General features: G+C 43.7%; 1 protein-coding gene across 5 annotated transcripts in view; it reads left to right on the plus strand.

Moving 5' to 3' along the window:
• The window catches only part of bahcc1b (BAH domain and coiled-coil containing 1b), a 76,831-nt gene that overhangs the window by 26,672 nt on the left and 36,422 nt on the right, over window positions 1–13,737 (plus strand). For all 5 annotated transcript variants that reach the window (XM_042507340.1, XM_042507338.1, XM_042507341.1 and 2 more), the window contains exon 3: window positions 9,061–9,219. In XM_042507340.1, coding sequence (XP_042363274.1) covers window positions 9,061–9,219 — 159 coding nt within the window. The remainder of the gene's footprint in view (window positions 1–9,060; window positions 9,220–13,737) is intronic.

The raw sequence follows: 13,737 nt of genomic DNA on the forward strand, positions 1-13,737 counted from the left end.
ACACACACACACACACACACATCCCTACACACACATGTACACACACCAGTTAGACGAAATTGCATTATTGGCTCTCACCGCAGGCTTTCCTGAAATATCTGCAACCTTATGCTTTTAATTAGTGTGTATGTGTGTGTGTGTGTGTGTGTGTGTGTGTGTGTGTGTGTGTGTGTGTGTGTGTGTGTGTGCGCGCCTGCACACACCATTTGTCTCTCATTCTGACCCAGGCAGGAGAGCCAGTCTCATATGACCCCTATTCCCCAAATTCCGCTGTTTTCTTTGGTAAAACATGGAAAAAGTTACACCAACAGCCCCCCTCTTCCCTCCTTCCTGCTTCCTAAAAATCTCTCATGTGTTGTTAGTTCCAGCTCTCCTTGACCATATATGTCCCTTCCTCCTGCCGTGGGTGGGTGGGTGTGTAGCGTCCAAAAAGTCTGTGGTCAAAAGCAGGAACATTTTCCTTCTCACTCACAGTTTACTGGTGCATTTTGAGGGCCACGTTTGCCACTGACGGAAAACAAAAACGGAGTTTTTTTTTTTTGTTGTTTTTTTGTTGATCTTTTTGGGTGATTTCAGTCTGGGTTGACACAAGGTGCAATGATGCACGTTTTCTCCCCTGTTCATTTAATTCCTTCTGCTTTTCTACTGCTTTTGTTTCCTGTAATTTTCATGGTGACACAGCCAGCAGATGATGTGCCTCTGTACTAGTGTCCTTACTGGCTTTTGATGGCGTAAACGCACGCATGTAGGTGCAGCAAGATTGGGATGTAACTACAGTAGTCTCGTGCATGCAGGGAGATGGTAGTTGAGGGACGTGTGTGTGTGTGTGTGTGTGTGTGTGTGTGTGTGTGTGTGTGTGTGTGCGCGCGCGTGTGTGTGTGTGTGGATGGCGACGCTCTGGTCCGCAGCCTGGGAGCCAGGCTTTGAGCTGTGCTGTTCATAGTCTGCTGATTTATGCGCCTCACAGGGAAATCTCTCATTTGTAGCTCTTTCATCTCATTTTTCCCCTCCACTCTTTCTCTTTTTCTCTCTCTCCCTCTCTCTCCCTTTCACTTCCTCTGTCCTCTCTCTTCTTCCCGCCGTAATGTGATTCAGTACAGCCGCTCGTCCCAGGCGACATGCCATGCTTTGCTTGCACACCCTGCTCTCTCTAACATGAATGAGTCAATTGATGAATAATAAGATAGAGCAGAAGGAAAATGCTATCCGGATCTAGTCGAGCAAAAGAACTCCTTTTCTCCCCTGAACGTATTCTTTGTAAGCACCGCTCGGGTGCTTACTCACACATTGAATGTGTTTGTGTCCCCTGTGCCGTAATGCTTTTACGGACCTTTGTGAGTGTGCGTGTGTGTGTGTGTGAGAGAGAGAGAGAGTGTGCGTGTGTGTGTGTGTGTCTAAGCGCCTTCCACAACCGCCTTGTTTGAGTAGCCCTGTCACTTGTGCAATTCCGTGGTGTCAAAACAGATCAGAAAGGTCTGGCTTGACTCCTGCCCCTAAATACACACATACACACACATGGACGCACACTAATACACATACTCTGACACACACACGCACAGATTGAAGGCTCAGTGCCAGGGCCCTTGGTGGTTGGAGGCTTATGAAAGGGTCGGACTGACGAGAGGTTGCCAAGTGTACGGCAATAAGCGTAACAGCCAAGCTAACGAGAGTCAGAACCTCTGACACACACACACACACACACACACACACACACACACACACACACACACACACTGTACTGTCAGGCCCTCGAGCTCTCTCAGTACTCACCACCGGTGGCACAGTTGAGATAATGTGTGTGTGAGTGTGTGTGTGTGTGTGTTAGAGAGAGTTCAGTATATCAGTGTGTGGACAGAGGCTTTTGTTAATTGGCAAATGTGACAATAGAGCACAAGAGGATATTGATTTTCAATCGGATGCAGATCGATTGAACTCGTCATCCTTCCAGGTGTGTGTGTGCGTGTGTGTGTGTGTGTGTGTGTGTGTATTGATCAGCAGCAGTCCATTCAGAGAGCAACAGCAAAGAACATCACTCCATTGCTTTATCTGTGTTTGCTTCTTTCTCCTTGTGACATTCGTTATATCACCACCTTTTCTTTTGGTGTCCTCCTTTTCTCCTCCACTGTTTGCTTCTTCCTCCTCCTCATCTTCCTCCTCCTCCTCCTCCTCCTCCTCTCTTTCTCTCTTTAGAATAGTGAGAAACCTTGGGACAGTCTGGCCTGTTATCTGTTGTCTCGCTGTTTTGTTTCACCGTAGATTTCATCAAGCACTCTTCAGCAGCTGTCGAGGCAAACACACAAAAGAGGGTGCAGGGTTATTTTTTTTCCACATAGATTTTTTTTTACCATGGTTCGTGCAACATACTGCATGTACTGTATATGAGTTGGTTTAATAAACACAAGAGCCGATCTGTTATAATCCAAGAATGAGAAAATAACCTTGACGTTTTTGGGTGCTATTCAACATTAGACACTTTCTTTGGATTTTGCATGAAAGCATTTACAGTGTTACTGTTTCTAAACATGACTGCCAAGCATTTTGAGCAGACCTGATTGATTCATCCTTAATTAAAACTGTCATAGTGTGCCTTAAAGGTGTGAAAACATGAGTGCACTCATGAAAAATGCAGCATTTCTTGCACAATTTGAGCCAACTTTTTCTTTCTTTTTTTCTTTTTTTTTTCGCAACTTTTATCCTTTGGGGTTAAATAAAAATTCCACCCTGAAATATTCCCACACTATCATAGGTGTTATTTCAATCAACTTTTCATAGAGGCAGTAGTGTGACAGTTATCCCAGTGAAAAAGCTACTATCTGTAGAGAATTTAGGTTTTTTTTTTTGCCTTTTGGTGAGAGATTTCTCCCTGTTTGACTGTTACACATCAGTGTAAAATGGCGTCTCTGAAGCTCTGGCTGTTAAACTCTGAAGCACTGAACACCAAATCCTAACGTTTATACTGTTGAATCTCCAGATTTGCTGCTATCAAACTCCATTGTGGCTGCGCTGGAAATAAAACAACATCCCAAAATTTATGTTTGGCCCCGTTATCCGTGAGAATACCAAAAATATGCCAAGCAGCAAAACCTGCCCAGAAAAGCAAGGCGCGTTTCCAGCACTTGTTTTTTTTAAAACAGTGTTTAAGTGTTTTTGAGTGGATTTTCCCCTCAGCAAATCACATTACAGTCAATCATAAATAAACTAAAGCAGATTTCGCTCACTGTAAGTACAGCTGACTGTATTAGTATGAATAGAAACTCATAATTCGGATTCTTATTACCTTGGATTGTCAACATCGGAGGATTCGCTGCTTGTGTGTTGACACACTTTTCCAAGTCATGATGCCAACTGGGAAAAATGGGAGGCATACGAACACATTTTCTACTTTAATTACCACTACGGAGACTGAATGGAGCTGTTTTCTCAGTCAGCAGCCTGTATTTATGGTAAATAACATATGCATATAGTAATAAGCTGCGTGTAATCACTATGTCACTTGGGTCAGAGTTGATTTTTGACATAAATCTGAGGTTGATCAGAAAATCAAACCCACTGATGAGTTAAGCTTTTGCAATGTTTATTTTTCTTGTGTTTTATCTTACCCACTATTCCTTCGATATATCTCATCTGTTGCGGCTAATTTGGCGTGTTTGCATTCATCATTTCTGCTCAGAGCTACGGGAAGCTATGAGAGGATGCAGCGGTGACAGATGGAAAGGGAATGTGTGGATTGGGATAAAACAAAGGCGGAAACAGAGGGCAGGAAGAAAAGAAGGGGAGGAGGAGAAGAAGGGGAAAAAAACAGCGACAGAAATGAGGTTTACGTTAGTGGCTGGCCTCCGAGATGATTTTCCATATCAGCAGGCCAGAGGGAGCGGGCAAATATGATTTTCTCCTCAACTCGCCAACAGAAAACAGACAGAGAGGGGGTGGGAGGGAGGTCACAGGAAAGAGGGGATGGGGGGAAAAGAGGAGAAAGGGATGAGTAAATGGAAAAAAGATGGGGAAATGGGGGAAGGGTGGAGATCTGAAAGGGTTGAGAGATTAAAGAACAGCTGTGGGAAGAAAGACAACAAGGAATGCAGAGTATTCACGCTGCTAAACTCACTTATCAATATTACTACTGTCTGAAATCAGCTATTAAATATCTGCTTTAATACAAGTTAACTTTTATGGCCCTTTGAGACACTTCAAAATGCCTAGTGTAATTTCAAAAATGCATGGCTGCTCATGTGGAAACTGGCTTTCTTTTCTAATGTCTGTTGCAGTTGACGAGGTACAGTGAGCAGCGTGCACAAATCAGTCTCTATTTGACGTGTGTGTGCTGGTATATGTGTGTGTGAGAATCTGCACTGCCAGGAGTGCCTTGTGAAACCAGCCCGAGTCTTATATGAGCTGTGTTTTATTATGACTGGCTGAAAGGCCACTGATCTACAGTTGTACAAGAAAAGATTTAGCATAGACAAAAAAAGGAAAAGAAAAAAACACTGTAAAAATATCCTGTCTGAGAGAGGGTGAGGGAGAGAATGAAAGAGAGAAAATAAATGTCTAGAAGGGAAAGTTTCTTCTTCCTCCAAATTTATTATGACTACAGAGAGTGAAAATATCAAGAGCAGAAGATGGAGGGATTTCTGCTTTTAAATTGTCTTCATCTGTGTGTGTGTGTGTGTGTGTGTGGGTGTGTGTGTGTGTGTGTGTGTGTGTGTGTGTGTGTGTGTGTGTGTGTGTGTGTGGTTACTTCAGATCCAGCTGTATAAATAGACACACACACCTCTTTCTGATTTGTCTCCTAATACACACCATTGCTCCATCTCCCTCTTGATTTATCCCATGCCCTCTTTTTAATGTGTGTGTGTGTGTGTAAGAGAGAGAGAGAGAGAGGCAGACAGTTGAGGGCACTTGTGGTTGTGGTTGTTAGGGCGTCGGGTCGTGGTTGAGGTGAGGGTGCTGTGCATGTACACGTGTGTGTTCATGTGTGTGTGTGTGACTCCAATGCGGACTGTTGTGGTTGTGGTAATTGTCTCTGATGTGAGGCAGCATTTATGGGTAACGACCCAACCCACTCTCTCTCTCTCTCCATCCAGTGACTAATTACCTGATTCCCCATGGATTTGTTTCCTCCTTCCCCTACAACTGTTCGGGTTGTTCCACTAAATGAGAGCATGCTGATAAGTGGAAATACATTCAAACAGAGCCAAACTGAGCTGAGCCAGTTCGCTCAGTTCGCTGAAACTGTAACAGGATGAGATTGAACCTCTGAGCTCGCTCTTAGTCCTGTCTGAGAGGTGCAATTAGATTTTTACTCCCACTTCCAAACTGCGTCCCCATGTGATGTTTTTGAATAGGATTGGTCAAATCTTTACCAGGGGGAAGCGCTTTTATGTGAAAGTATATGTAAAGAGACATGTTAAAAAGACACAAGTGTACTGAGAATCAACAAAAGATGCTTTTGTTTCTACTGGTTTTCTACACATTTCAAGTTTCTGCTGAATTTTCTCCCTGTCTATTGTCATGTTTAACTGCCATTTACACTGATCACAGGCTATTGAAAAACCTGGATGTAGCATCTCTTGGGAAGTTTGGCATTGGGGTCACAGCTTGTCAACATCTTTGTTAGTTGCTTTAAAATCTGAAAGTCTAAATTTGGGTAACATGCAGTGTGGAGCTGCAGCAGGACAAATAACTTGAACAGCTCGTATGATCACTTCTTGCCCTTGTTTCAGATGTGTTTTCAGTTGAATGAATCAGTCAACTTGCTTGACTTGCAGGTCTGCAGTACGGCTCTTCTTAGAGCCTCGGCAAACTTTCGCTACCCATAACACCCATCTTTGCTAAGTTTTGCAAATATGTTAACATGTATTTCCAAAGGGCCATAATTTAGGTGCATGAAGGTGCCCCAATACACAATTCAAATACCCCTTTTCTCCCAAAATTAGCACATGTACGCAGATTTTTTAAACACAGGTAAACCTGCTAAAAAGAGGCTATACTACAGACTGCTTTACCATTTTCAGTAGAGAACTGTGTACACAGCTCTGCAGCAGATGAGCGTGTGTGTGTGGGTTGTTTTGGTGTTTGATGTCGTGGATGGATCGGAGAACAGGTAAACAGTAAAAAGCAGCAGACTAATTTGGATCGATGTTGTAGCATTGCTCAAGTGGAGATGGAGGGTAATTAGTTGTGGCTCCTCATGTTTCACTGGTAAAGGAGCTGAAATTAGGGCGTTCACCTGGGCGTTGTGTTTCCATCAATGCTGATTGGAGACAGAGACAATCAATATGTGTGACCACTGCAGAGTCATTTGACCTGGTTGAGATTGCCAATTGTACGCATTCCCATTGCATTAAAAATCCAAATGTTGGTGGAAGTTAGTGGCATTTTTTTTGTGCAGTGGGTATGAGGCTCCACCCTCCAGTTCACTCCTGGTTAGCACCTTTAGCTCTGTCAGCACTGTTGCCGTTGTTTTGCGCTGTTTACAGAGTTAGCATCATTAACTGCTAGCTGTTGACACAGCCAACAACAAATTCTGTCCAGACAACGTCTGAAGTGACAATGCAAGCAAACAGTACACTGATAGTTAGGACCTAAAGTATTTCCACCAAAACAGAACTCCCACTTCAACTTTTGTGATTTTTGTGTTTATGTGTTTGACCCATAATGGGAGATCACATAGCGGCTACTACAAAGAACAGCAGCTTTCAGTTTCCAAAACAATGAGATTCAGGAGCTCCTCCGAGCAGCGAACTAGATCAGCTGAGAGGCGGACGCTCATGTGTTCAACGTCAGACCCGTTATGCCCCTTTTGATTGTGCAATGCCGTGATGTTTATAGTAACACACTGGAGTGGAATGATGCCACCATCATTGACTTCTGTGTAAAAATACAGGGGCGGTATAAAGGGGGGGACTTTGTTGCAGCACTATAGCGTCATATCTATGTAAAAGTGCCTTCTGTCTCAGGTGAAAATGATCAACTAATCAAATTGAAGTTGCATGTCAGTCACATGCCTTCAGGACCCAGTTTTTACCCATTCAGATCAGAAATGAGGAAAAAAATGTCACCTTGAAGCTTTTTTCCTGATCGTAATTTTAAAAGAAAAAAAAATCAGATATGTGTGTCACATATGAGGACAAAAATGATCAGAATTGGGACGCTTTGAGCTGCAGTGTGAATGTAGCTTGAAGGGACTAATTTCTCTAGGGCAGGTCATGAAATTTCATTTTTTACAGCACTTCTCAGTCATAGTAATTCCATCCAGATCTGCCGTGTCTGACTTTTTGCCTGCTAACAGGAGAAAAATCCAGCCTCAGACTCCCACCTGGTCCTGAAATGTTTTTTAAAGTTATACAAAAACAATATTTAGACTTTTGTTATAATGTGTAATGCCAAGTGCTATGTTTTATTTGTCAATGGCAACTGCATGTTTGCGTGCAACAAGCGACACAAGTACATCTGTGCACATATGGAAAATCACAGGCATCGTCAAAGGATTTAAAAGCAGATGCGCATGAAACATTCTCAAATAAGTGTGAAAAACTGAGACATGTAGAAAGCACGAAACATTTCCTGTTTTTAACTTCTGAGGACTGTACAGCTGCTGTTTCTCGTTTTAACAGCCATACGCAAGACCTTCTCAATGCTCCTGTGGTGTTGCTTGTTCATTGGCACCTAGTGGGGCACATCCACCAAAGGGTGGGTTCGGTTCGGTTCAGTTAGGTACGCATTTTTTTGCATATCCATTGTAAAAATTTGTGGATAGTACTTTTAGTACCTTTGGAATGGTCCCGATTTTTCACCTCTCCTGCTTCTTGGGGTACCCAGCACACAGATTTGGTACTAAAAAGTGGAGCTAGAACCACTGCAGTCTTTTCATTGATCAATGAGAATCAACACTGTGCTCAGGACTGAACTGTGGCTGGTTTAACCACTGTTCATACTGGGACAATTTTTTCATACATTTGTAAACTGTAACTATAAAATGAAATGTTTGCAGCCCCTAGCAGCAGCTGAAGACTGGTTTGACAGCTGGCAACTTTTAAGGTGGAACGTTTACTTGTAATGTTATTCAATGCATGAGTTGACAACGCGCATCCACCAACACACCTTAAATTTCAATATGACATATGTACTCCATCTGTATTTATCGTTCCTTGGACGACATGCGCTTTTACTAATGAGTGGATCTTTAAAGGTTTTAAAAAATGTACATTAGCTGCCACCACATTATGTGAACAGCATATTCTAATCCTCTCTTGGAGAAAAAAATGTATCGGAGCATTGTTCCGGTGCGCTCCAGCAGCGCTAAACCCCTGCTCTTGTCTGGCAAGGAGTTAACGCACAAACCAGCAATTTATAAATATCTAATTGAGAGAAACTCTCACTCCAACCTGCTCTTTTTTGTTTTGAAAATATTGCTGTAAGGCCCAGTTCCGTGGACTTCACTCTAGGGGTCGACAAATTATCAGCCTGCCCTATTATTGGGCCGATATTTGGTGTTTTGGCGATTATCTGTATCGGCGTTTTATTTTAAAGATTGCTGATAAAATTAATTCATCAAAAAAGTGCAAAGAAAGTTTCAGCATGGGAGGAACTTTACTTTGTAAAACCTCTGGGAGATATTTTTATTTATTCGTTTTTATTTAAAATTTCACTTGACTTTATAAAACAATTTGCTTGAAACTTTCTGTTTTTGATATTGAAAGTTTCCGTTTTGATTGAACATTTGTTAAAGGTATTTAAACAAAGTTATGTGTTGCACTTTGTTATATTCCAAATTCTAAAAACTGACGGAAAGAGTTTCATTTTTATTACAAATGCACATTGGTTTCAAATATAGTAGTGTCAACAACCCTGCCTACATGTATAAGCACTGTCTGTGGTGGAAATGCTAAACAGGTCTAGGTTCTAGGTACCTGTTTGTATGATCTACTTTTGGTTCCAAAGGTACTATACCAAAAGCTTTTGATGGAAACACAGCTCAAGTAAAAACCCCACCCCTCCTCTTACAAGAGTCAAATTTTATCCGTGAGCACCTCTCTAACCTCTGGCCTCTGTGTCTCTCAGGTGCTTCCTTCATGGGTTCCTTCCTGGCCAGCAGTCTAGGGTCTCCGCCCTCCCACCCCCCTCCCCCCTCGGGACCTGCTGCCTCCCCGTCCCCCCCCCCCTACAGGCCTGGACCCCATTCAAGCGCTTCCCCTATCTGGTTCCCCCACTCACACGAAGGTAAAACACATACACACACAAACACACACACATGCAGGAAGCAGCCCAGAGTGCTTGGGTCTCTGGTTAATCCAGGGTCTTGGTTTGGGATTAGATCGTGATGGAGCCATTAAGTGGTTTAACCAACACTGAGCTGAGGCCAAACACACACAGCAGTGACGCCTCAGATGATGCTACTTTTAGAAACACACACACACTCTGACTGTGTATGTCAGCAAGCATGTGGCTTTGTGTTTGTGGTGGTTTTCTAGTTCGGAGCTTGAGCGCAGTGATGCTTTCAAAAATGGTGCACGACCAAAACCTTCCTCTTCCTCTTGCCACGTACACACACACACACACACACACACACAAACAAACACACAAATACACTCCATGCAGCCCAGAAATAACATCATGACCGACAGTAATTCACAATACGCTGCAGCCTCCTTACATTCACTCCCCTCTTTTCACTCAATCATCTCTCAGCCCACTGCTCTCTTTTTTCGGGGTGAGTTTTAGGTTTCATGAGCTCCTACATCCCCCCGCGTGCACACACACACACACACAGACACACACACAGACTGAAACTTACCCCCATTTCCACCATCCTCTCCCTCTTCACAGCCCCCTCCTCCCTCTGACCGCAGCCCCACCTTCAGGGCCCCTTCTGGGCTAACCGACCTCCAACGGCCCCCTTCCTGATCAGACACACACACGCACACTAAAAAATGTGCGCATCCACATGCATCATGTCCTCTTTCGGCTGTTAACCGTTTGTGGTCAAAGCTTGACTTAGTTATCTGTCCCTTTCAGGTATGTGTGTGTCTGTGTGTGTGTGTGTGTGTGTGTGTAAGAGAGAGAATTTCTCTTTTGACAGCGAGATGAGTCTAAACAGATAACCTCCAAAAAAAGGCTTCAGCAGAAAGACAGCTTCCGCCACAGGCTGTGTTTCTCAACTAACGGCGAAAACGGTCAGAATTCGAATTTCACGTTTCGTCAGTTTTTCACAAAACGCAAGCCGAGTAAATGATAACACCCAGTGACGCCGCCCTAGGGGAAATATTTGACGTCTCCAAAAATTGTTGCAAAAGAATTAAATGGAAACCAGTCAGCTTTTGGTGTTAACTTTATTTGACTTTTTTGATATCATACCAAGGAAAACTCTTTGACCAGTTCTCTGACCGCAGCACTAACATGCTGTTTCAATAACACTTTGACATGTCATAGCAGGAAACGCACAGGTGTAATCAGTAACATTAATTAGGACTGCATTCCATTTAGGTGAGTCAGCATCCTGTTATTTTGCATGCTGACTCACAGGAATGACTTAAGGGGACACTTATGCTGCATTCACATGTTCCTCACATGGTCCCTTTTTCACAGTTGAGAAGTTCTTCCAACTTGTTGTTTTATTATTTTTTTAAGATTATTTTTGTGGGCTTTTTTGCCTTTAATTGATAAGACAGACTATGTGGAAGGGAGAGAGGGGGGGGGGGGGGGTGACCTGCAGCAAAGGGCCGAGGCCAGAGTCCAACCCACAGCCCCTGCGGCTAGGACTTAGCCTTCGTACATGGGGCGCCTACTTCATCTACGGAGCTACTCAGTGCCCCCCAATTTGATGGTTTCATGATCTTTAAACTGTAATGTGGAAACAACATGGACGCTACAAAGACAATATATTGTACTTTATTACTCAGAACATTTAAACAACATATACGAGTCTTTATGTTACAAAGTGATTTAGCCCCAGACGTGTTGCTGCACCAGTGCATCTCCCAAAACAACTAAAATATTGCTTTACCTGACTCATGCTATTTAATAACCTTTCTAACTAATCTAGGTCATTATATGTGGACAGCGGTTACAACCAAATAGAAAAAACACAAGAGCCAAAAATTTAAACGTAGAATGTGAATTAATTAAAAGTTTATTACCATCAACTGAACGTTTATTTTTGCTGCCATGTTTTTTCATATATGATGTTAACTCAGCACCTCGTGTACAAAAATGTTTGCCTGCTTTCTGAATTGTTTTTTCAACTTGGGGGGGAGGGGCGATTATTTCAGAACCACATGAATGCTGGGTTAAATGGTGCCATCATTAAGGTTATCACTTACACCTGTGCTTTTCCTGCGATGACAGGTCAGAATGTCTGCTGTGAAAAAAAGGGACTATTTTTGCTTATTTTACATAACGAGTTAATTGTCTACCTGTCACCTTTCCACCAGTTGCCGCAGTTTGTAGAAGCAAAATTTTGGCGCAATCAAGAAAACTCATCAACTTTTAATTGCTTTGTACCAGAGGAGCAAGAGAGGCAAAACACCGAGAGCCCATCTTTTTCTGGAGGACACTGCTGTTTACGAGACCGTTTTTATTTCCCTCCTATAAGTTTTAATGTGTCACATCCTGTTGGTGAAGAAGTGTACATGCCAGAATTTAATTTGGGCAAATAAGTTGAACACACAGCCTTGCACTTGCAGAGACAGGACGCTTCTCCACTGCGGCCCAAATTTGTGATTTAAACTATTCAAATTAACTCAGAAGGGCTGTGCTATATTTCACATAGAAGTCTCTCCTGATGCAGCTTTAAAGCTTAAAAGGAGACAAGAGTTTTGTTTGTACAACTGCCTCATTTGCAGCTCATCGAGCGATAAATAGCAACAGTTAAGCCCCGAAAATGAGCGCTAATGTCGCCCGGAGTGACTGTCTTAAATCAGATTCATAGAAAGAGTCAGAGGCAGGACTTCAACGTGAACGTGCGTGAGAGAGAGCAGCGACAGTTAAAAGAGGCGAAGTGTGTGTGTGTGTGTGTGTGTGGAGGGAGACAGATTTTGTGTCTGTGTGGCTCGGCTTTGATGTCTGAACACACACACAGGCGTGCTCTCGTGCACGAACACACGCACGCACACTACAAATGATTGTTTTTAAGAATTCAAGCCAGGGAGCTCCGGTAGGCGGTCTGCCAGCTGGCCACGGTCCAGAGAGTGGAGCGTAGCCAGCACAGAGAGAAGAAACCTGGCCGATACACATACTACACACACACTACAGACACAGACACACACACACACACACAGTCACAGATGAGACATATTCACGAAGAAATGCACAGTTGTTTGAAAAACAGCACATATTCCCTCACACACACACGTCTTTCTTTCCCTCTCTCTCCCTCTCTCTCTCTCCCACATTCTTGTACACACACACACACACACACACACATATTCTCTCACCCGCATGCTTTCCCTCTCCCACACCTGTCCTTGTTTTTTGTGCTCTTGCTCGTCTTCTTACCTCCCTTTCCTCTTTCCTCTCATCTCAGCCATCTCAAAGCTCTCCACTTCCCTTTCACTTCCTCCTTCATCTTCCACCCCCCCACACATACACACAGCCACCGCAACACATAAACACTCACACACTCTCCCCTCTCCATACACCTCACAGCAGCACCAGATTGGGGGCTTTTCATATTGACAGCACTGTTCTTCTGGTGTCTCCTTTACTTTTACTGTCTTTACATCGCTTCTTCAATCACTAACCCGCTCTATCCTTTCTTCCCTTCCTTACTGTCTTTCCTTTATTCCTCCGTCTTCTTTTTTTCCACACCATGTCCCTCTGTCGTCTTTGTTCCCCTCTTCTTCTTCTTCCGTCTCATCTCCCCTCCCTCCCTCCCTCCCTCCTGAGTTTTATCACTCATCATTACCCGGGGGATTGGCTTTAGATGGCTGATGGAGCCTTTTGGCTAATTGTCGCCATTTAGAGTCACTGGTTGTTAACCAGTCAGAGTAATCACACACATAAACACACAGTGGAGTGTACACATTCATGCATTTACGTTGCAGTATGAACACACAGACACACAGAGTCCCACACACACATGCTGGGAGCAGTGAGGGGGTGTTGGTGGTTTTGCAGTGCGACTGTGGAATGCGTAGGATGAGTTTTTATGGAGTGCTGTTTACTTTGGCCACCACCGTTAAACTTTTAACGGCTGCCAATTAACGGGCCGGCAAGGACACTCTGTGGGGCATGAAACCAGCTGCTGGAGAACACACATACACACACACACAATCTGAGCCTTTTGGCCCCATAATGTGGAGTTGTGTGCGTCCTGTGTAGTGTTTGTGTAGTTGTATATGTGCCTGGGCCTGTGGTGATGTTGCTGATATTTCCCCCTAACTACACCCCCCCCCACCACCACCACCACCACCATGACAGCTCCACATGCACACCGACCCGAACCCATCACTACACCCATTCACCCCACCAACAAAAACCACCAAGACCTCCTCTATCGTAGGATGCAGTTCAACGTCCTTGAAGACAAGGAACAGAGTGGAACGACCATTCACCTCCCTGTGACCTCCTGGGAGGACTCTGTTTGTGTGTGTGTGTGTGTTAAGGAGGGGGGGTTTGCGATGCTTCATACTATTTGTCTTCGGTTTGGGAAAAATGTGTTTTGTAGAAGAGCAAATTCCATCCAGTTAAATGCTGCAAACACTTGGCAGTAGCTGTCTGCTGTGGTTTTTGTCACCACTT

Source organism: Plectropomus leopardus, chromosome 19 (genome assembly GCF_008729295.1).
Source record: "Plectropomus leopardus isolate mb chromosome 19, YSFRI_Pleo_2.0, whole genome shotgun sequence".
NCBI lineage: Eukaryota > Metazoa > Chordata > Actinopteri > Perciformes > Serranidae > Plectropomus > Plectropomus leopardus.